The sequence below is a fragment of the Mytilus trossulus genome, chromosome 12 (assembly GCF_036588685.1).
Source record: "Mytilus trossulus isolate FHL-02 chromosome 12, PNRI_Mtr1.1.1.hap1, whole genome shotgun sequence".
In the NCBI taxonomy this organism is placed as follows: Eukaryota; Metazoa; Mollusca; class Bivalvia; order Mytilida; family Mytilidae; genus Mytilus; species Mytilus trossulus.
In genome coordinates, this window is record NC_086384.1 from 1,834,753 (window position 1) to 1,860,075 (window position 25,323).

The 25,323-nt window shown below is 32.0% G+C and overlaps 2 protein-coding genes across 2 annotated transcripts in view; one reads left to right on the forward strand and one right to left on the reverse strand.

Annotated features, from left to right (window-relative positions):
• Nucleotides 1-1,212: 1,212 nt before the first annotated feature.
• On the reverse strand, nucleotides 1,213-19,092 carry LOC134693429 (vigilin-like). Its single transcript, XM_063554252.1, has 25 exons — nucleotides 18,874-19,092; nucleotides 18,715-18,789; nucleotides 17,211-17,469; nucleotides 16,459-16,558; nucleotides 15,573-15,688; nucleotides 14,713-14,919; nucleotides 14,018-14,233; nucleotides 13,507-13,713; nucleotides 13,059-13,166; nucleotides 12,755-12,859; nucleotides 12,470-12,548; nucleotides 11,659-11,798; nucleotides 10,964-11,182; nucleotides 10,396-10,482; nucleotides 9,711-9,842; nucleotides 9,196-9,414; nucleotides 8,524-8,610; nucleotides 8,123-8,257; nucleotides 6,945-7,163; nucleotides 6,199-6,421; nucleotides 5,356-5,480; nucleotides 4,624-4,863; nucleotides 3,869-4,090; nucleotides 3,131-3,349; nucleotides 1,213-2,742 (listed from the first exon to the last, which is right to left on the reverse strand). The coding sequence occupies exons 3-25, from the start codon at nucleotides 17,412-17,414 to the stop codon at nucleotides 2,515-2,517; spliced, it is 3,837 nt and encodes a 1,278-aa protein (XP_063410322.1). The 5' UTR covers nucleotides 17,415-17,469; nucleotides 18,715-18,789; nucleotides 18,874-19,092; the 3' UTR covers nucleotides 1,213-2,514.
• LOC134693428 (E3 ubiquitin-protein ligase MIB2-like) overlaps nucleotides 18,438-25,323 on the forward strand; it is a 47,249-nt gene continuing 40,363 nt past the window's right edge. Inside the window, exon 1 of the mRNA XM_063554249.1 lies at nucleotides 18,438-18,493. Within this exon, the coding sequence (XP_063410319.1) occupies nucleotides 18,470-18,493 (24 nt within the window). The 5' untranslated portion in view covers nucleotides 18,438-18,469. The remainder of the gene's footprint in view (nucleotides 18,494-25,323) is intronic.

Consider the following 25,323-nt stretch of genomic DNA (forward strand, 5'->3'; position numbering starts at 1 on the left):
AGTATAGTCATTCTTTTCCTCAAGTGAGAAATTCATGTTACATAAACACCTTTACATTTTTAAGCAGTTGCTGAATCTTCAAAATAAGGTCAAGGACAATGGACCAAAATAAACTAAGCATGTGCGTATTGTTATGCATTTACTTTTCTACATTGTACTTTAAGTCTGAACCATACTTGATTATACTGAATCGTACCTGACCCTTATCGTTTTACATTGGTTAGAGGTATAGGGGGAGGGTTGAGATCTCACAAACATGTTTAACCCCGCCGCATTTTTGCGCCTGTCCCAAGTCAGGAGCCTCTGGCCTTTGTTAGTCTTGTATTATTTTAATTCTAGTTTCTTGTGTACAATTTGGAAATTAGTATGGCGTTCATTATCACTGAACTAGTATATATTTGTTTAGGGGCCAGCTGAAGGACGCCTCCGGGTGCGGGAATTTCTCGCTACATTGAAGACCTGTAGGTGACCTTCTGCTGTTGTTTTTTTTATTTGGTCGGGTTGTTGTCTCTTTGACACATTCCCCATTTCTATTCTCAATTTTATCTAGGTCTTTAATCCCTTAATAGTCTGTATGGGTATAATTCAGCCACATCAAATAAAGGGACAAAATATGTCACAGTTCATTCCTGGATCTATTTATTTTCCAGTTTATGGAGATTTTTATAATCTGGGGAATAGAATTCTGGAAAGATATGTTGAAAACTAACCAAATTCAGGGGGGTTAGACATGCATGCAGGACTAAGAAGTGGCAAGTAAGTTCATACTGAAATATCTTTGAAAGTAAAATTAACCTTAACCATGCATGCATGTCTTACCTTGTATCATATTTTTTTTAATGCATTCAATTAATTCCTTTTCAAGGTAACTTGTTGACTTTCATTTAGATTATGATTTTATTTGCCAACTTGTAATTCCAATTTTTAATCTGCTTTTTCAGTCTCCGAGGGTATTGTACTTGTGCACTACACAATTTACTGCCTGTTAAATGATAGCCTTAAACCTTTTTATAAACGCTCCTTTATGGTGGGTGGCCTTTGTTTGAGCTGCTTGTTCAGACTTTATACCCACTTCTCCCAACATGTAGTATTTGAACTAGAGAGTAAAGGTAGATGAAACACCTGGAAATCTATAGTGATTACCATGAATCTGAATTGAAATGGAGTCTTTACTGTAGAAATAAGATTGGCTATAGATAAATGAAGACAACATTTTATTTCTTCCTTTATTTGTATTCTTGGTCTATTCTTCAATGTATAACTGTACACACTGTGACAACAATATATATATTATAACCTCATTGTCCATAAATAGTATGTGGCAAATCTTAAACAATTGCATCTTAAAGTGTCAACAAAAAAAAGTGATTTTGTGTATACATTCAAGACATATACAACCTTAATAGTAATATTTAAGTGTTAAAATAAATTTAATATTAAATTTACACTTTTTCAGTATGATTATGATAACATTTCATATGTTAATTTTTCGTTGAAATAAATGATACACATTTAATTTTTGACTAGGGTATACAATAAAATCTAATTAACTAACAGTCTTCACACTCAACACTTAAAATAGTCATCTCGCTTTGCATATGGTGTTTGAATATTTTAAACATATAAATCAAAGCCCTCAAAAATCAAATTTATACTTAACAAGGGCATTTAATCATGCACTGACCAAAAAACATTGTAAAATTGTAACTTATACATAAAAAAAAATAATAATCAACAACTCACTCATTCTCGAAAAAAATGTATTCCCAATTACCACAAAAAATAAAATATTCAAAACAGGCATAAAATACACGTATAATATATGATATAGTTATGCTATGAATGATTATACTTCCCATAATCCATTTTTGAAAACAGGTTAGCGAACTGATATGCAGTCTTCAGAAAATGAAAAAATTCATGAAAATGCTCTTAAATCCTCTTTAACCTATAACTGTGAAAAAAATCAATAGATATTGGGTAAATTAAAACCACAAAATGGAAATGGGGAAATATATTTGTTGGTTTTGAGACAATGTACACAACCAAACAGCAGTATAATTATAATATTCTAGAATCACAGCACTAAGTTGTCTGCCCCTTGACTGAGCACTACAGTTATCTTCTCTTGTCAGACATTTTTCTTTCCTTCTGTATACTGTGATATAATTAGATTGTACAGAGATTAACGTATTTGAATTATTTCATTTTATTCACATAATTTATCACATTTATATATATATTCTTTATATTATGTACAATTATTATGTATCACATGTGTGTAATATATTTTTGGTATTTTAATTTTAATAAAAATATATGTTTTCAAATTTAAATCCAATATTTTAAATTTAAACAATAAATATCATATAAATGCAAAATTACAAGTTAAATCTTTATACACAACTGTGAATAAAGTTGTACAGTTATGTAAATCATATTTTTACCCCCTCCCACCCCAGTAGTTCAGTCCATATTTTACCCCCTCCAACCCCAAATAGTTCAGTCCATATTTTAACGTCTGCCACCTGGTTTAGGTCCCCAAGCATGGCTAGATTTAGGCTGTACGACAGCCCCAAAGGTAGGGAAATCATCATTGCTCATAGTGTCTGGAACCTGAGCATTCCATGGAGCATCGGTCACAGTGAAGCCTGCTGCTGGCCTCTCCTTCCTGGGTCCACCCTGATCTCTCTGGGGTTTAGTAAGCTGCTTAAGATATTCCTGGTCAATAAAATCTTGAAGCTAAAAATAAAACAAAATAAATTATTATTTGTTTGTATATTTTTCTTATAGGACATTCATTTAAAAGGTACTTTTAAAGTTGACAATGTTTTATGAAATATTCCATGAAAAACACCTCACAAGAAGAAAAGAGAAAAGGAAACAGTTTTCAGTTCTTTTTCTCATATTATTTGTCTCAATTTTTAAAAATATTTAACATAAAGTTAAGCTCATCACCGACAACATTTTTTATCCGACAAAGTCCAAAATATGTCAAGCTACTGCAGCTTTCCAAATATTTCAAATTATGCAAAATCCACACCACTTTATTGTAAGAAATGTATCATAGCATTAAACTTGAATGTAATATCACACTGGAGTACAAATTCAGTAACCAAATAAGACTTACAAATTCCTCTTCAATGTTGAGCAGATGATCACGGCAGTCGTAACAATCATCTTCTCCACCTGAGATATATATTATATCAGGATTCTCCTCGGGACCCCTGGGGAAGCGGATATCAACCTTGAAGTCATCCATTAATTTACGGATGTTCTTGCCTTTAGCACCAATAATACGAGGATGGACGCGATGATCAAGTTTACATTCGATGGAAGTCATTTCCTCCTGAAAATATAGAGAATTATGGTTATAAAAAGATGTTAAATTGTTGAAAAATAGTTATTTCTGTTAATTTTATCATTGTTAGCTTGGCATATATATAAAAAATTTCCTTGTTATAAATGAACAAATCCAGTATTATTTCAATCAGCCAATATTTTTACTTTTAAACCATTATTTGAATTATTAAATCCGAATATCAAAAATAGTCAGAAATCTTTTTACTTTCCTGGTTGTAAAAAAAGAATTATTTTATGCGGCTTCAAAATTATCAGCTCCCTATGCAAGTTCAAACAGGCAGACAATGATTGTTGGATACATTTCTTCGGTAAACAGCGGTCATTTTATGGTTTATATATCTTTTAGGTCTGCTATTTAACATTTTATGGTTTATACATCTTTTAGTTCTGCTATTGAACAAGTCTATAAATTTGAATGTAGTTTCAGTATTTTCTTCTTTTTTCTGTGTTCAGCACACCTTATGCACAATATAAGTTGATATAGACACTTAGTATTATTACTTACATAATCACGGACCATCTTAAGAATTTCTGTCTTGGCAGCGTTGGCCTTATCTTCATACCCTGTGATAGTAATGATGTTAGTATCAGCATCGTCTTTACCGGGGAACTGAATGTTAACATCGAACTGATCACGTAGTTTGTTAACAACAGCACCACGACGTCCAATGATCTTAGAGTGATACTGAGGATCTACCTCACATTTCACTTGGAAACTTTTCAACATCTGTAAAAATAAAATTTAAAAGGTTAATTTAATTTTGTTTAAAATGCAAAGAAAATTGTGTATAATATTCATGAGATTGTGCAAATACTTTTTATATTCTAAAACATATGTTGTTATAAAGTACGTTGTGTCTGGTACTATCCATACTATTGCATATTTTTCTTTAAAACTAATTTGTTTATCTATAAACAACTATACATTTAGACCAATTTCTTGTCTTTTGAATGAATGAGTATAGTATACAGGTTAATCCAAGGTCAACAAGTATAAAAGATATCATTGAACAATGGACTCTATCCTGGACTTAATAACATAAGCATTGTGACATAGGAAATTTACAAGAAATAGCATAAAGGTTGAAGTTTTCTTTAAAATTTAAAATAAAAAAGTAAAATGAAAAATACTTTGGGAATGGATATCAACTATTAAAAAAGTAAAATGAAAAATACTTTGGGAATGGATATCAACTATTTACAGGTGTAGTTTAAAAATAAGTCTTATCATAAATGTCTTCTAATTATCATATGACTTACCCTATCCTCTTTTTCTTTTTCCAACTGATCACATTTCTCCTGTAGAGCCTCCAATGCACGTTTGACATTAGCAGGAGGACCGGTCACCTTGACCTTATCACTGTGTTCCTCTGCTGGGGGTATAGATATGTTGACATCATAGTCGCCCATCATTTCACGAACGTCTTTACCTTTAGCACCGATAATATATCGATGATAATCAAAAGGTACTGTCATTTCTTCAGTGACTGGAACCAAATCCTGAAAGTAAACAATAGAGCTTTCATGACTTACTGTTTGACACATTTGATAGGCAAGTTATTTTTGTGACATTTATGAGGTGCATTTGCTTTTTTGACTATGTTGTTCCACATACTTTCACTGCAAGTAGAATTTGGTTGGGGGTATAATGAAGTTTTTCACAACATGATACACTGATTTTCCCTTGTAGAGACAATAAGGTAATCACCTTTTAAATAAAAAGACCTTAAATAACAACAAAGTTATTCAATAGACAGTTAGACTGATTTAAATATAAGCAGGTTGTACGCACTATTTTGAAAAGGGAACATTTATACAGGGGGATGCATCCTATTCGTGCACAAAATTTTTGTATGTATATGTATTTATTCAGGTTCAATTAATTAATTTTTGAATATAGCAAAATTCACCAAATTTGATTTTTTTTTATTGAAAACTGTGAATGTAACCTGTATCTATTTTCCTACACTCTAAAAGATATGGATGTTTTACCTGTAATGCCAGTTTAGCTGCCTCACAATTCTCTGGTTTACCAGTAATAACAATGATATCTGATTTGTTGTGACCTGTTTCGTCCCCGTTGACATCACCATTTGGTAAACTGTTCTCTGCTGGAGCTGTACAATAAAATAAAGGAATAAAACACATGTCAACAAGATCTATTATTATTTGGATTGTCTTAGTTTTCAAGTCGTTTTTCTGTAAATTCATAAAGTTATCCATGAAATTGTCAGATCATTGTCAAAATATGGAAATGTGGTATAATTGCCAATGAGACAGCTATCCACATGTTAAACAGCTGATCTTAACAACTAAAAGTCATTGTACATATTTAGACTATTTGGCTGAGGTATATGAATATAAACTTCTTAATATCATGAATATAACAACACATAAGTTGATTTAGCTAACAAATCATTTCATTGAAATGTAATATCTATTGAAAAACTGGGTGTTAATAAGATTGTTTGATGATTGTTTCAACAAATGAAGAAAAGCCCTTAAATCATGATGTTACAGTATTATGTGACTACATAAGGTTTTAAAATAATTATAGCACAGACAAGATATAAAAGTAATTCTGACTTATTTCTCGTTTCTTGTTTTTTTTATATAGATTAGATGGTTGTTTTTCCCTTTTGAATGGTTTAACCCTAGGAATTTTTAAGGCCCTTTATAGCTTGCTGTTTGGTGCAAGCCAAGGCTGTGTGTTGAAGACCATACTTCGACCTATAATAGTTCACTTTTAAAAAATTATGACTTGGATGAAGAGTTGTCTCATTGGCAATAATATCACATCTTCTTTTGTTTATTTATATCATAATATAACCTTACCTGCTCCATTCTGTCCTTCACCGTTCTGACCTCCAGCATTCTGACCTCCAGCATTCTGCCCTCCAGCATTCTGCCCTCCGCCATTTTGTTGTGGAGCACGGTCAGGAAATTTAATGCCCACTTCATGTACTTTAGTAATTTCCTGAACGTTCATTCCACGGTTGCCCATGACAGTTCTATGATACTGTTGTGGTATCACACATTCTACAGTCACCTGTGCATCCTGAAATTATCACAAAAATTAAGTTTAACTTAAAGAAAATTATTACAAAATAGTCAGTTTGTCCAAAAAAAGCTCAGGGTATCTATTGCATCTTGATTGAAATACATATATGCCTAAATTCATTTGAAAATATTGTTTTTTTTACTTAGTCCAGTTTTTGTGTTATACATTTTTAACATATCCTCAAGTTTGCCAAATGTTATGTGATGGTACAGGAATTCTCACAAGAATGTAAATGTACAGCTCAATTTAAGGGAATGTTGAGAAAACCCTTGATTAGCTGAAAAGCCTTCCATTTTACAATATCACATCATCATTTCTCATATTTAGTATAAATAGAGTGTAATTCTATTTTTAAGCTTCTTTACATAGTATACTAGAAGTAATTCTAGCTTGGATGGAAGGTTGTTTCATTGGCGCTCATACCACACCTTCTTATATCTATTAAAGTCAACAAGATAACAAAATTCTTAACAATTTGACCATCAGTGGTCATAAATTTTCTAAAAATGGAAGAACTTACGAGATCAGCAACTATTTCCAGAATTCTCTTCTTAGCTCCCTCGACACAATCTTTAGATCCTTTGATTACAACATTTTCAGATTTAATGCCACTTCGAGGGAAACTAACAGTAACTCCTCCGAACTCATCAGCAATGTGTTTCAATACCTCACCACGACGAGCTACAAAGTGTCTATGGTGTTTTGTTGGTACTTGACATTCAATAGAGACAACATCATCCTGGAAAATAGAAAAACAAAGATATATAACCAAACACCCATCTTACATGTAATACAAAGATATAACCAGATACCACATCATCCTGGAAAATAGAAATACAAAGATATAACCAAATACCACATCATCCTGGAACATAGAAATACAGAGATATAACCAAACACTATCTTACATATAATACAAAGATATAACCAAACACCATCTTACGTATAATACAAAGATATAACCAAACACCCATCTTATATACATGACATATAATACAGAGATATAACCAAACACCCATCTTACATATAATACAAAGATATAACTAAACACCATCTTACATATAATACATTTACAATACAAAGATATAACCAAACACCTATCTTACATAAAATACACTTACAGTCAAGTTATTGTTACTATTTTCTATGTGTGCAATCATAAATCTACAGCCATCAAGTTTTCTAAACTAAATTTCCCTTCTCCATAAATACTTTATAAATCTAAATCATAAATGTCCTAATGAGTTTAAATCTCCTGCAGACTGACAATTCCACAAAACAACTTCCCTTGATGATGATGATGATGATGATGATGATGATGATGATGATGATGATGATGATGATGATGATATAACAACATACTGAAGCATTTGGTTTTATATTTTTTTTAAAGACAAGTTTCTTGTGTACAATTTGGAAATTTGTATGGCGTTCAGGGGTCAGCTGGGGGACGCCTCCAGGTGCAGGAGTTTCTCGCTGCATTGAGGACCTGTTGGAGACCTTCTGCTGTTTTTTTTTTCTATGGTCGGTTTTTTTTTCTCTTTGACATATCTCCATTTCCATTCTCAATTTTATATAAGGAATCATAGATTAATTATCAAGAGGAGAGGCTCCAGCATGCTTAATGTTTTAAGTAGGCTCTTCTCAGCAGTGTATTTAACAATCATTATAATGTAGATTTAATTATTGTTAACTCACCAAGCTCTTGATTCTATCTTCTAATTCTGCTTTAGCTTGATCGACTGATTCTTGCTTTCCAATGATTGTGATCAGTTCTTGGTTGTCGTCGTCCTGACTGGGGAAGATAACTCTAGCTCCAGTTCTCTCTCGTACCTATAAATACATTATACATTTAGTAAATAAGATAACTAAAGGGAAAGTAACTGGTAATCTAATTTTTCTCCAAACTAATTTATATATTAAGTAACTTTTCCAATTTATATTTCCAGTAACTTGGCCAACTATAGGACAACTAATTTGTGTTTCAGTTCTTTCTCTAATGTATTATATATTGAATGCTGTTAGCCACTAATTGAGATGTTGTTTTTTTCAATTATTATCCTGAAAACATCAGATTTTGAAATAACAAATATAATTACCTGTCTGATATTTGAACCATTTCTGCCAATCAAGAATCTGTGATATTCTGGCTTGGCTCTTACTTCAGCAGTAAATCCTGATTGTTGCTGTAATTAGAAATATATTTACTGTGGATTCATAATATTTCGTTGCATACCAATTTTCGTGGACTTCGTGGGTACAGGGAAACCACAAATATTAATGTCCAACGAATTGCAAATTTTCTGTATGATTAAATGCAGACTTTTGGAAAACCACGAAATCAAATATTCACGAAAGTACAAATTTTCCCATGAAAATAATTGAATCCACAGTATTTGAATGTTAACAATACATGTTTTTCTTCAGTTTCACATTTTTTCTCTCATTTAATTACATGGAACTGGAAAAAGGGTGTAACATTACTTTGTAACTGAACTCTGAAATTGATATATAAATATAATAAGAAGTCCTTATTTCTCTTTAAAATGGTTTGACTCTGATTATTTTGTAAATTATTAATTGAAGCAGATACACACATCTTTTCTTTTGCGAATCTCTTGTTACCTAAATTTAGAAGAAATAATCAAAGAATATATCTAAGTTTTGTTACATCATAAGTTTTCTTACTTATCTTATTCAACTTGTATTTGAGCTATAAAATACTTTTAAACTAAAATTATATCTAAATGACTAACTACTGGTCTACCTACTTTTTCATTGGTTAATTCTTGCAGTTGTTTCTTTGCATTTTCCACATCATTCTTAGGTCCTCTGATTGTGACCGTGTTGGCAGTGGATCCTTGTTGTGGGAAACGAATAATAACCCCACCACATTCCTGAGCAATGGACCGTATCAATCTGCCTTTAGCACCAATTATAGAATTGTGCAGATTGTGGGGGATCTCTATCTTCTCTTCCTTGATATTAGCCTGGAAAAGGAAAGTATAAAAATATATTAAATTTTAGGAATTCTTAATTATTTTTCACATTCATAAACAAAATCACAAAATCAAGATATAAATTAAATCAAAATATGAATTTCAACATGTATATGTCCATATACCCCCCTTCCGCCTCCTCATAAAAAAATACATCAATAGATAAAAAGTTGAAACCATATTTAATTATTTCTCCTATGAAGCTTTGACTTTGATTTTATAATCTCTTTTAAAGATAAATTTTGAATTGGTCAGTTTAAATAATAATGCAATATTGATGTACATACCAAATCTTTCTGTATATCTTCAATCATTTTTCTAGCTTTTTCCACATTTGGTTTCTTTCCAGTGATGACTATGACATCAGATTCAGCATTCTCGCTGGGTAAATCTATCTTTGTGTCAGTCTCATCTCGAATCTACAATAATAATTATTTCATATTTTAGAACAGTATGAAATCAATACTTTAACAAATTTCCAAATAGGAAAAAAAAATCTCTGCTGACTTATGTGGTAAGTAGATATCTCTGATTATAAAGTATAAATAAATTCTTGGCACTAAAAACAGGTTTAGTGAACCAATTTAGAAATTCAAAATCTTTAAAATTGTATTTTCTATGGAATTATTTTTACAATCATTTCAAGATATGTTTTTATATCCCTGCTGGGGATAGTTAGTACATGCCATTATGATTGATGTGGCAAGACAAATCATGAATTAAATATGTGTCCATTAAACACCTGCATATAAGGTAATGAAATAGCAAATATGCTCATTGACATGACTATTCTTTTAATTTCCTTATGGTCAAAGCAGTTATGTTAATTGTTAACTCAGGCCAATGAGGTTATTTAAAACCACTTATATGTAAATAACAAAATCATGGAAGTCTCTTACAAAGCTGTCAGATTATTTTATATCAGCTTGAATGTTCATTTAAATAATGTTAAGTATTATAGTCAATAAATACCTTTCTAATATTTGATCCTCCTTTCCCAATGATGTTCTTGTGGAAGTCTTTGAAGATGTGTACTTCAGCTTTATAGTTGCTAGCAATCTGGAATTAAAAAGTAGACCATTTTTGTACATAAACATAAGACATATGAGCTATTTGGAACTATATTTCCGATTAAGAATTTATGGCTTATCAGGCTACTTCCTGTTTGGTCATTGTTGATTAGGCCAATGTCTTATTTGCCAAAATATATTTTTGCGATTTTGAATACAAACTTTTTCAAGAGACAAACTATTTTGTCATTAAAAAATACTTCATTGTAATATTCACTCAAATCATACCATCAACTGCGTAAATTAATTACAGAAGTATATTCTTAAATTGCATATCAAGACTTTACTAAATCAATTGCATGTATGATATATGTTTTTTTTAAATGTCTGTTCAGGTATCTATGTATAGACTTCCAAACTATGTATTTAATACATATGTATCAGAACTTATTTTGTAGCTTGAGGAAAATTGTACTTGTATGGCTACTCGATATTTTAGTGACAGACATGAATGTGTAACTAAGACCTACCATATCTGTATGCATTGAGATAAGATACTTGTAGCACTTGTCCACATCATCTTTAGGTCCACGTAACTGTACGATGTCGCTCTTTTTACCGGGGTCAGGGAATGTTATCTGAACTTGATTGAATTTATCCTTGATTTCTTTGATGTTGTCTCCCCTTGCTCCGATTAACGTTCTGTGGAATCTCTGCTCGATGATAATATCTCGTGTCTTCTCATTTTCCTAAAGTTAGAAAGAGAGATAATTTTCTCAAATACTGATTTCACAATAGCTGTTGAGCAGAATACAAGCCAATTATTTTTTACAATGTTAGCATTGTTGCTGTATTTAAAATTGAAAATCCAAGTTCATGATGATTGTTAATTTTTACTGCTTGCAAAAGTAACAAATTAAAAATTGTTTGCAGTTGTTGAAAAAAACATTATAACCGATTTCATTGAGCGTGTAGGCAAAGGTAATGAAGTCATTGGTAGGTTAGGTAAACTATCCTCCTTTAAGAGTAGACTAGTCTGACAGATGCCAAATCTTCCTGTTGGACTAGTCTAATTTGAAAGGAGGGCAGTATACCTGACCTAATAATGACTTCATGGTTCAGCTAACAAGCAAGCTAACCAAAGATATTTCCTTTGCCTACTGACTCAATAAAATCACCTAACTACGGGGACACACAACTTCTTGTTCCTCCTATCTCGACTTACCATTCGTTTAGCCATCAGCATTAATTCGTCTTTTGCCTTCTGTACTCCAGCAGGGTCACCCTCTATACGTATGATAGGGCTGTTCATCTCGTCAGAGGGAATCTTAATAGCACAACCTGTCTCATTCTTAATACGTGTAACTGTAGAATACAAATGGCATTTAATGCATTGATGTTGATTGTGATCAGATATAAGATGTGGTATGAGTGCCAATGAGACAACTCTCCATCCAAGTCACAATTTGTACAAGAAAAAACATAATAGGTCAGTACAGTCTTCAACACTGAGCCTTAGCTCACATCAACCAGCAAGCTTTAAAGGCCCCAGAAATTTTTGATGTACAACCATTTTAATGCCATAACCATAATTTTAAGTCATGCACAACAGTATATAAGAGAAGCTGATTATTTGTTGCTGATCTTTGGAACATGTCTTTCCATAAATTAACTTGGTTATACTTGAAGACCTTTTTGGTTTAATCTTTTTTCAACAATTGTACAAGTTTTGGTTTTTGAAATGTTTTGGCCACACCCATCACTGCAGACAATCATTGCTTAATTAATTCATGCGTATCAAGTGCTGTAATATGAGTACCTTAAAAGCTAGATATTTTAATACTGATTGACAGAAAGGTGAAAATATCTTCATTAAACCAGTGTTATGGTGTATACAAAAAAGATGATGTGGTATGATTGCCAATGAGACAACTATCTACAAAAGACCAAAATGACACAAACTTTAACAACTATAGGTCACATGTATGCTCATTAAATAAAAAGTTTCCCAACTTAAACTGTAGATATGTACTTACCATTTTGTCCGTTCTTTCCAATAATGTGTTTGTGAAAACGTTGATCGACTGATATTGTATCAAATGACATCCTCTTTTTCTGTAAAAAAAATTAAAAACATGTTAACAATAACAGGTACGAAAGTGAAAATACAATGATGTCATAAATTGAATATTGAATTATGATTGTATTTCTTTGTTTATGTTTACATGTAATTTTAAATAGCCCAATGAGCCGATTTGTCAATCTGTTTGTATACTTACTAAATAGTTGAACCCTGACCTATAGGCTATTACAGTACTTACCAGATCTTTAACAATAACTTCTAACTCTTTGACAGCTTCATTAACTTCCTCTGGTGGGCCTTCTACATTGATTTTATCTGTCCCGTCTGTAAACTCAATGTGTACCTACAAATTAGGCAGTAAAGTTACAAATACGCAGACAAAAATTGAAAAAGAATTCTAGTGTCATTTCCTTTACTTAAATCCTTAATTATAGTTTCCAAATAAAATCTGCATTTAATTCTAGAAAAGCTCTTATAGACATTACTATGTGAAACTAAGCTTAACATATACATGCATTTGACATTATTTTACTTTAATTTACCTTAGAGAATTGTTCTGTAATTTTCTGGATGCCTTGACCCTTTCTACCAATGATGTATCTATGTAACCAACTTGGGGCATCAACTTCTGACATCACATTACTGTTTGCCTGTAATAAAACAATATTGGACATATTTAATAATTTTACTCATCTTCATGTCTGATGTATGAAGTGTTTTCTTTGAAGAACAAAAACTTGGTACATTTAAGTCATTTTTCAACAATGAAAATTTTATAATCCTCTTTAACATGTTAAGTCAAAATGATATGCTACTTTTCATTAGTGAAATAAAATTGAGAATGGGAATGGTGAATGTGGAGACAACAACTCGACCATAGAGCAGACAACAGCAGGAGTCCACCAATGGGTCTTTAAAGGAAGCAGTCTCTCAGCTGGCCACTAATTAAATGTGTAAACTTCTTGCATAGATATACACTAAATACCCTACCTTAGAATAGACCATGGTAAGTGCTGGTCCCAGTTTGTCTTGTTCTCCCCTGAGGGTGATAGTTTCAATATTATCATCAAGGGAGGGAACTTCTACAGCTACTCCTGTTTCCTTCAGTATCTCGTGTATACCACTGTATCTCGGTCCAATGATATACTTGTGCTGGCTCTTCCTAACTTCAACGGATACGGTTTGGCATTTTCTTTTCTGTAATCAAGTAATGAAGAAAAAATTAAGCAACTGAATAATACGACCTCAGTTTTTTTTATCATTTACAAATTAATATGCAGACTATCTATCTCTCCTCATTTTTCTCCCAGATAAATCATTTTGTGAATTTTCATTCTGTAAGTGTATCTAAGAATTGACTATTTTCTATAAATTCAAATTTAAAAATATTTTGATACACCTTGTTAAAAAATTAATGATATTGCTGAAAATTTGAAACACACCAATATAATGGTAATTTGATTGCTGAATAGTTGTGAATATGATTATATGTTATCTTTACCTTATCCATATAAACTCTCATAATTTCGTCTTTACATTTGGCCACACCATCTTTATCTCCAGAGATGACGATCTCATCTTTCATAACACTCGGCGGGGGTACATTTATTTTGGCACCGGTCTCTTTTATCAGTCTTTCAACGTTTTCATTTTTTGGTCCACATATGAAGGGATGATATATTTTTGGCACTGGTAGTCTTTCAAATGCAAGTTTTGCCTAAAAAAAGTTTAAATTAAAAATAAATTGCTTTGAACACTAAGATCAGCTGGATACTTCCACAGAGGTCAAACCCTGAACAGTTAGGGCAAAAAATGCACACAATATTCACGATCGTAAATTTTATTGTGTTGTATAAAAAGCTACGACTCAATTATCATTTCATATACTGTAAAAAAAAATTCAAACCAGAAATAATTCACTTGACAACAAAACATGCATTATATACCATCAATTTCGTTTATCAAACTTCATTTGACATTAAGAATGTTTTTTCAATAAACTATACATCAATTTGTGTATCTTTTCAAGAAAATATTTTTTTCTGAATTTATTTACTTATGAAATGCTGAAAACATCAAATTATGTATCTTTTCAAGAAAATATTTTTTTATGAATTTATTTACTTGTGAAATGCTGAAAATACAATTAAAGTACATAAGCTTTCAGTGCTTTGAAATTGACTTTAAAAATGTTACCTGTTCGTCAGATGTACATTGTATTTCATGTCTTGCTCTCTCGATCCCCTCTTTGGTGCCAGTTATTCTGATCAAGTCAGATCCCTCGTCAGCTTTTGGAATGGAGATTTTAGTTGATGTACTCAATTCCAATTCCTGAAGTTTTTTGCCACTTTTCCCCAAAATGTATCTGTGATGTTCCCTTGGTATTTTCAGGCCAAGTTGAGCCTACAAAAAATAAAAATACATAAAATACATGGGCTTTGCTCATTGTTGAAGGCCGGAAGGTGACCTATAGTTGTTAATGTCTGTGTCATTTTGATCTCTTGTGGACAGTTGTCTCATTGGCAACCATACCACATCTTCTTTTTTATACATATAACTTAAAATAAATGGGATACAGATGATGCCACCACTTGCATATCATATAAAGTAACAAAGGGACATAACTGGAGAACAGTTACAGTCATGCTACCTTTATTTGTTCTTGATCAGAGTTTAGTGGTGTTAAGTATTGTGTACAAGTTTCATAACATTTGGTTGAGGCAAACTTAAGTCAGAGAATGGACCTTAAATAATATGCATCTTCCATTTCAGTTACAAATATATTTTTTTATGTATTTTGAGGTGATACTACATCATCGTTCAAAATAACAATCTCCAATTTAACTAAAAAGGTTGGTCCATCTGCAGCAATATAAACATGCACGGTCTGAAAACATTAAAAACAAGGGTAAAACTTAATGCCCCCTCCACTACACCAGGGGGCATAAAAAACACTGGTTGATGCACATATAGTCTAGGCTGAGCAACTCATTAAAACTAAAGATACCTCTCACATAATTTGTACAGCCCAAATAAAAGAATTATTGTCTCATTACCTGTGTTTGTAGCCTGGCAACAATCTCTCTCCTAGCCTGCATCACATTTTTGTCTTTTCCATGTATAACCACGGTCAAACTCTGATCTTTAGCTAAACTCATTTCAATGGATACATCTATAAAACAAGGGAGATAAACTCATTTCAATGGATACATCTATAAAACAAGGGAGATAAACTCATTTCAATGGATACATCTATAAAACTAAGGGAGATAAACTCATTTCAATGAATACATCTATAAAACAAGGGTGATAAACTCATTTCAATGGATACATCTATAAAACTAAGGGAGATAAACTCATTTCAATGGATACATCTATAAAACAAGGGAGATAAACTCATCTCAATGGATACATCTATAAAACTAAGGGAGATAAACTCATTTCAATGGATACATCTATAAAACTAAGGGAGATAAACTCATTTCAATGAATACATCTATAAAACAAGGGAGATAAATTAATCTCAATATCAAAGGTAACACCTCGTTCTTTGTTTATAGCTGAGAAGACATTTTCCAGTTAAGTGTTCGCTCCATGTCCTTCTATTTAAACTACTCTCCTTCTAACATTTGTTTTCTCTTATATGGAAATCAAATTTGGAAGAGCAAATAATGATTGTGGGATTGTCCCCATGGTAACAAGTGGCTTTCAAATGAAAACTTGTTGCTAGATGTCCTTCAATATACTTATAGTTCTATACAAAAGAAACAAATATACATCTATCTTAAGTCTGCCTGAAAATTCAGGATTCACTAGGTCATGTAGGTTAACAAATATATTTACCTTAAAAAAAATCAGGACAACAAAACACAGTTGTTAGCAGGGGCCAGGATTATAATAATTAATACTGAACAAAAAATATAAGCATGATAAAGAGCTTACTGTTTCTAGCCATTATTTCTTTGCATGTTTCTGCTTGTTTTGTTTCATCACCAAAACTGTGGTCATTAAACCTTCTCTCTTCTACAGGCACAGCAAAAACCTACAATGAAATATATAATAACTAACACATCATAATCAGAAATGGATCTTTATTTAAAACTTTAATGTTTTGTGATTGTTGATTATTGTAACCAAGATGTCAAAAAAATTACCAAAGGAAAGACATTTGATTCATCTGACCAACACTGTTCCAAAGATTTTTAAACAACTTTCAAGATGTTAAATGAAAAATGATTGGCAGCACAAGTGTATACAATTAATCAACATTAACCATATTGAGACTTGGTGATCTGTCCATAGCAAGGGAATGAATCCACAATCTCTGGTACGCTTGGTGAGCATATTACTAAGAGACAGCAGACTATGATTGATATTTAGGATATGTCATTTAAAATGTATTCTACTAGGCCATAAAAAAGAATAGGTTTGTTTGTCCTAACCCTACCAACCCAGAAAAAAGCTGCCTACTCAAAATCTTTTAATGTGCTGATTTGAAGAAGTTATTTTTTAATCAAATAGACAGGAAGACAAATAAACATCCGATACTTAATTTCTTTCTGTGTGAAAAAGAAGAAAATGCCTACCTACCACTGTCTCAACCTTTGGGAAGGGTTTGGGCAAAACAAAATATTTTTAAGTGTGGCCCTACAAAATAACTTAATTTGTATTAATGGATCACAACCAACGCATACTTGTGTGCATGTAGATGATCTCATGAGAAATTTGTTGTTGGCTGGCCAAGGTCTAGTAGGTTCTGTCACTGGCGCATCAGTAGCTGGTCTCGGTGCTAGCACTGGCAACTCTGGGAAGGCGTCGCTGTATGTTGGTGGACTTGTTGGTGCATTAGGCACATATGCCACTTCTTCAATATGTGGAACCTCCATATTTGTAGCCATATTCAAACTCGTTTGTCAAATGGGAGTTCCAAGTCGAACAGTACTAGCTGAATGCCTGAAACATTGATATTAGAAATAAGGAACAGTTTTTTACACATTTTTTTTAGCACTGCACATAGTTTTTAATGAAAAACCAACATCTTGAAATGTAAACTGATGAATTCATAGTTTAAACCAGGTTGCATCCTTCTTCAGAATCATAGGGAGAAGTTTTATCTTCTGTTTATTCAAATGATCAGATAGGGAAAAGTGGTGGGACTTAAAAAAAGTACTTGTTTTCTAGTGACCCTATTATATTTTATTTTACAAATACATAAAGACTATATATACATCCTTTTTTTCAAATTTGTCATGAGAACTCAATCAAAGTAACAGTTGTCTCAGTTTATATCTCATTTATACATGTAAATGTAGTTAGACATTATATTTTTTTCACTTGTAAGTTGCAAGAAACTACCAACTTTATATCTATCAATTTTAAAAATGATTAAAGAAATGTGTTTATAAATCAAAAAGAAAAAAAATAACAATTTACCAAGAAAAATTATTAGAAAAATGAAATTCTTTCTTACTACAAAGAAATGTAAATTAAACAGCTTACATAAATAAAATTAAACAAGCCATTTACATTTTTTGAAATGAGATATAACTTAACGTCTATTAAAATTATTTGGATCATTAAATTTCTGTCAGCTGTTCCATTTGTGCATTTGTGGTTGTCAAATGAAAATTCAACATTTTGAAATGTTTTATAGGATTTTAACAGGACTTTTCTAAATATCTAAAAAAAAATCATTATAGTCTAAAATTACAATAATAAATGCACCCAATAATTTCTGATTTTACAGTACAAATTCAGAGTACTGAGTGTTATGAATCATCTACAGGGTAAATGAACAATATGAGCCTCTATATTAAGACATTAACATGTAAATAAATAACCACTTGCTGGTATTCGTAATTTGTAATTGAAAACTGATGGTAAGAGATAATAAGTATTACCGTATTATCAAAGAATTTGCTAAACAAACAACAATTCCGTCAACTGTTGATAGATGTCTGTTGAGGGCAAGGCAAGGGTGAGTAAATAGTACACAACAGGTCAAATGTGCATAAATTATGTCAGTGTGCAATATTGCACATTACTACAATAATAATACTTCAGCCATTCAGAATTATGTAAATTAAACAAATTTCATGAAGGAAAACAGACAAAATGTCAAAAATTAGGCAGCCACGTCGACAGGTCCGAAGGAACATGTTGACGTGTCGGGGGTCTGGGCATTATTTACTAACTTACTTAAGTACTGCGTCCAAAAATCCGTCCTAAATTGGTTTCTTCTTCTTTTTAGGCTCCAATGTGGAAGCTGAAAGTCTACAAAAGAATTAATGTTGTGTATATTTTGATAAACAAATGATAAATTTGACAGAAATTTGACAAATATGGACTAACACTCACCACCTCCAAAAGGAACTAACTACACTGTGTAGTTCGTGCACCTTGATATCATTGCGCGATTGATTGTTTTGAGTAAGCAATATTCTGATTGGTCATCTCCGGGTTAAAGTTGAAAAAAAGAACCATTGTAACAGAACATAACATGTGTTGGCGAATACGCACTATTTTGGAACAGATTTTTTCCTTCGCATATATAATTGTTCAACATTTCAAGCCAAAATGCACATGCAAACATTATACATACTTTTCCTGAAATACAAATCGCAATAAACAATGATATTATTCATTATTTCAATGTCACGTGGCAAACCTGTGACGCTTTTCTTGACGTCAAAAGGTCACATAATTAACACTGGGCTCCAAGGGGTTGTAAGTTGTAAATAATGCTCAAAAAAGGAGGGGTGCCGCATTGAGGATCACAAATTTCAATAAAAATGAAAATACCAGAAGATAATAATGTATTGACTGGAATAGATAAGAATAATAACAACAAAAAAATAAATAAAAAAAAATAGAATAGATGATCATGATGATCGGGCGAAAATAGAAAAAAAAATTAAAGGGCCTGGAAAATGATGTGGGTTCATTTGGTTTTCTTAAAACGGGAGGATTTTCATTTAATATCAAAGAAATAATTGTGCGGCCCAATTAAGACCTGAAAGTCAATAAGCTTGTGTGGCATTAGAAAAAATTGAATACAAAATCAGCATCCCACACCGAATATCAAAATAATTAAATGGTCATCCCCTCATATAATCTCGGGACTACTTCACTGAAGAAAAAAATTATGCCATCATCAGATTTATGTGCTCTTTATTATTTATTTTTTGTCGTTTATTCTCTTTTCTTTACTTTCTGGCTGATTTTTCTATTCTTTATTTTGTTTATTATTTTTTTTATAAGTTAAGTTAACATAAGATAAGACAGTTTTTATTTCAATATCGGCAAAAAGTCCATATATATTTTTAGGCCAATCCGACGATATGTATACTGCTGAATTTCTGAGAAATCAGTTTATACTTTTATTAATTGATGTGTATACAACCATGATAATAGCATGCTTCCTCCCAACAGTAGATTTTCACTTGTTGACCAATGTCTTATCGAATTTGGTTCATATAAAGAATATATTTCATTATTCACACCAAAGACATATGATACAAAAGTGTAGATATGTCTCCGTTCTCACTCACGAAACGACAAATTTTGCGATTCAAAAACGGAGTTATCATTTCTCTACAGCATGGATATAGAGTATTGCCCCGGGGCTTGTTATTTGAATGGATATCGGTATCTATACTAGATCAAAACACTTATCACTGTATGTGCATGCCAGGCGGGAAAATACATCGGGAACAAAGTCAAAACTAAGACTGTTCGAGCACTGTATAGTATAGTGACTCAATATGTTTAACATGTATATAGTGCGATGAAGCAACATAAACCCAGATACTGTTTAGATTGGCTTAGACTGTCATCAAAGTGACAGGTTTAGCGCTTTAAAACCAGGTTTAATCCACCAATTTCTTCATTTGAAAATGCCTGTACCAATTGCAAGTCAGGAATATGACAGTTCTTGTCCATTCGTTTTTGATGTGTTTTGTCTATTGGTTTTGCCATGTGATTATGGATTTTCTGATTAGACTTTCCTCTGAGTTCAGTATTTTTGTGATTTTACTTTTTGCTATTACGGCTTATTTCTTACACATGCATGTTTTAATCAATTTTAAAGAGTATGAACTAGAAAATAAAGAAACAATTAACAGACACGTCTTCGTCTTACTTTTAGACTATACATGGGAAATTTGACATAATCGGTCATCTTAGTACCAGAATCTATGACAAACGAGACAATCCTTCATTTTTGAATTATCAGTTTTCTCTACCTTGGTAATACTATAACAACTTCACATGCATATGAGATATACATTTCCCAACTCACTCATTATCAAAGAGCTTGCAGCAGCCTGCTACTCAGACTTTGAAAAACGTTACCAGTGTCTGAGTAGAAAGTTGATGAGTTAGGGTTATGTCTATCAAATTCTCACGAAACGTCCTAAAAAAATCATCGGAAGATTATACCAGACCTAGTTTATGAACTTTCTGTATCAACTTCACTTGGTCTTGGTACAGATTCTAGGTACTGACGTTGTTTATCGTCTTAAGTATTTTGTTGTAGAATTTTTTTTCTATTTGTCTTTATAAAATAAAGAGATGTGGTATGATTGCCAATGAGACAACTCTCCACAAGAGACCAAAATGACAAAGAAATTAACAACTATAGGTCACTGTACGGCCTTCAGCAATGAACAAAGCCCATGCCGCATAGTTAGCTATAAAAGGCCCCAAATGACAATGTAAAACACAATGTAAAACAATTCAAACGAATTTGCAAAACTATCAACCTTAGCTGTTTAGTACATGTGTGTGTTGATATACTTTTGACGTGGATCGTACTTATTAATCCTGCCAATGTGCTGTTGTGCTGTATTCAATTTTCTTGTCTTCACGAAGAATAAACTTTTTAAATAGTTCTAAATGAAGATGCAAAATTTACACAAATTATCGCAATCAAAAATACCCCCAAAAGCCTCCGGTCAGATAGAACGGGTTGTCCCATCAAGTGTTCGACTTCGATCATTCATCGTAAGGCCACACCAATTTAATTTCTTGTTCTACGGATTTTTGGACTCCAAAATTTGGGGCGAGCGAGCGATTTGAAAATTTTAATAAAAAAATATTTAATTTGAAAATTTTTGAGGCGAAGCTTGAAAAGTAGAGGCGAGCGATTAGATTTTTTTTTTGTAAACATAAAATAGTAGGTTTTGACTATATTAAAACTTGATTTATCACTTGTACTTTGACATTTCTTTAATTTCTGAAGTATTGTTTCCATATTCACCAAGAAATAATTAAATCTGGTCTATGTATGACAATGAGACAATTCTCCATCCAAGTCATATTCAGTTTGGGGGCAACCCTTAATGTTATAAATTTATCCCTTTTACATGTTTTATGAGGGATCAATATAAGTTATAATATATTTGTTTGTTCAAAAGGGTTCATATTTTCTCAAAGAACTATATATCTATCTGGTATTAAAATAAATGGTCAAAACATGTCCAAGAATTTTTGTAATATTCCTGGACTTTAACCATGTTAACACATTTACTTTAACAGTTTAATAATTATTCAAAATATTAAAGTGGACCCCTCTTTTTAGACAAAGTTGTTTAAAATATGATGTAACTCTCCTCTTTTTGAGTACAAAATTATAAGTTTTTAAAGTTTTTTTTTATATATAAGAACTAAACAAATTCTTGGTCATGTTGGTATTTCTATTTTCTTTTCTACATCAGTAAATGACCCCTTGTCTGAGGGTGGGTTGTTCTCAACCTGATAATAGCAAACACAGGTCACAGTACGACCTTTTACACAGGGCTTTGATACAGACCAAACAGCAAGCTAAAAAGGAGCCCAAAATTATTAGCGTACACAATTCGAACAGGAAAACCAACGATCTAATATGATATCCGAACAGGAAATTACCAATGAACAACATCAAACGATGGTGAACGACAGGCCCCTGAATCAATCAGGATAGGTGCATAAACATCCAGTGGCTATGGATAGTTTTGTTTCGCCAGCATACAATATAATTGCAGTTGAAGGCAAATCCTTCAGAAGTTCTTTGTACTTTATTCTAACAACGAACATTTGTTGATAGGGAATATAAGTAAGGGGGAAAGAAACTATTTTTTTGTTCTTAAAAGGTATTTCCGTTGTTCTAAATTTATATCGGAGCACTCCCGCTTTGGATAAATAGGTTTCATGCTAAAACAAAAATTCTTACAGATATTTACACGGTGTGGTTGGGTGCTTTTATGTTTAAAATCGTTATATAAAGGTCAGACTGTGATTTTAGAAACAGATGTTGATATCTTTTTGAATATTTACACACAAAAAAAACGGTGCGGGAAATGGACATGATTGCATTTCCGGATGCGGGAAGCGGGAAAATAAAAAAAATAAAAAAAATCTGTTTTGAAAAAAATAGGTGCGGGCGGGTCCGTCGAACAAGGAATCAAATTGGTGTGGCCTAAGATCAGATTTTTTTTAATTTCTTAGCCTAAATTTGGGTACCACGATTTCCCGAGAACTACGAGAACAACATAATATCCCGAAAACAAGATTATATATCCCGAGAACAAGATTTTTTATGGTGTTATATGTGTTTTTTGCTTAAATAAGTGTAACAGCATACAATGTTTAAGGTTTATGGCGTTCATAATTAATAAAAGTACACGCAATCTTCAGAAAATAGATTTGTATGAGGCAAATTCCTTATTCCTTAAAACAATATGGCGGACGTTATATTTTGTCAGTTTTTATATGAATGTTTAACATTTATTTTAATAAAATCTATTCTTTCAGTACATTTGATACTTTTCTTTTCTGTCAGTTCTTCTAAGATCTTCTAATACTTTGATTTTCTTAAGTTGTCTACCTTAAGAATGTCCGCCATATTGAGTTCAACAAGGATTTTGCATACAAGACATAGAAATCGAATTTTTGACCTAAAATTGCATTTGTATTGAATAAAAACGAGTATTATCTCTTATTAGTATTCTTTATTATTGTAAAAAGTAGTAAAAACACAATAAAAACACCTATAACACAATTAAAAATCTTGTTCTCGGGATACATAATCTTGTTTTCGGGATATTATGTTGTTCTCGTAGTTCTCGGGAAATCGTGGTACCGCTTAAATTTTCATTATTTAAACAAAAATATCGTTCAATCGAACAGTGCAAAGTACAAGAAGACACATCCAACCGTTTTATGATTTTTCATAACGATTTTAATGCTAAATTGAATACTTTCAAAGCGGGAAGGATGGGTGTACAGGGGTATTGTTTTCCGAAATTTGAGATTTTTCTTTTTATAAAATACGACATGTAGAACATTAAAATTTTCTATATGTCTGCATAATCGGATAAGATCTCGTTTTTCATTTTTGACCTTATGTAGAACAGTTAATAAATTGCCTAAAGGGATAAAAACTCGTTTCCCCCCAATTTTGTGTTTTGTCCAAGGGTGTTTTTTTTTACTCATTAATTATGCATTTTACCACGACTGTCATTTGATATATCCAGAAAAATGATCTTGAAAGAATAACTAACGATGTTCAAGAACTGCGATCGGATCCTGAATGTAATTAATTGTAATTCTACTTCAAAATCTGTGAAAAAATTGACGTATTTTCATAATGTGAAAAAAATTAAGTCTGTCAAACCGATTCAACTTTCTGTATAATATTGTGCAATATAAAGATGCAGTACTTTATGAGAAAACACAAAGCTGGCGTCCAATGTTAGTTATGGACCCTGTTTCTCGACTCCGCAGTAATTTCTCTTTATGAATTGTATGCTTCTGTTTTGGATACGTTCCAGTTTGACAATATTCCCTTTCATATGATGGGTTCCAGATTGTTGCGCCATATTCCATTGTCGATCTTACTAAGGATATATAAAAAGAAGATGTGGTATATGATTGCCAATGAGACAACTATCCACAAAAGACCAAAATGACACAGACATTAACAACAATAGGTCACCGTACGGCCTGTCCTACATGCATCTGGTACGTTCCGCAAGTTCCTCCTAAGAAAACACAAGGTGGCTTTCTAGCTTATGTTGTTTATGTTGTTTATGTGGATACTTCATTTCAGATCGTTTGATATTTGGAGCCCTAAGTATGGGTTCACGTGTAGAATGTGATAATAAGTGTATAATTTTTGTCTGATTTTTTGTATATAGATAAGACATAGGACTTTTGCATTGAATCGCATCCCCCATTTGTCGGTTAGATTTCTAGTTGTTCCAAATCTGTTTGTAGTTTTTGTTGGCGGCTTGGCTACTTTTAATTTTACAGTAGGCACTCGTTGTCAAAAAGTCTTAGTGATGATGTAACGCTGTCTGGAAGGTCATTTATATGGCACAGGAACATGATTGGTCATAAAACTGTGCAAATATAACATTCACTGAAATTCAGTACCTATAGTTATATAAATATTTAAGAAAGAATGACCTATACTTAAATATACAATATTTAAAATATGACGTTATTTTATAAACGTTATTGAAGATCAAATCAGGAGACACATTTCCGGGGTTCATTTGGGAACTTATTTGAAAGGTGACTGACTTTAAAATGAATTGATTTGATTTAATATAATAATTGACAATTAATGATGTAAGATTCTCAATAGCATATATATATATATATATATATATGATATGTAGATCATACCCCAAATCAATATACAGTTATCAAACGTAAATGCAATTTAATATAGGATATCATTAAAAGGGAGGGTCATTCTTATTTGAAATCTCGCAATGTTATGACCTATATTTTTGGCACATCCCCGTATACCCAATAAAAGGA

Bases quoted from the DNA above. Each gene is read 5' to 3' on its own strand.
- LOC134693429 (XM_063554252.1), bottom strand. From the start codon at position 17,414: ATGGCTACAAATATGGAGGTTCCACATATTGAAGAAGTGGCATATGTG. The intron at 11,183-11,658 runs GTAAGTCGAGAT...TTCTAACTTTAG, and splicing joins TGCTGATGGCTAAACGAATG to GAAAATGAGAAGACACGAGA. The intron at 10,483-10,963 runs GTAGGTCTTAGT...TTTTAATTCCAG, and splicing joins TCTCAATGCATACAGATATG to ATTGCTAGCAACTATAAAGC.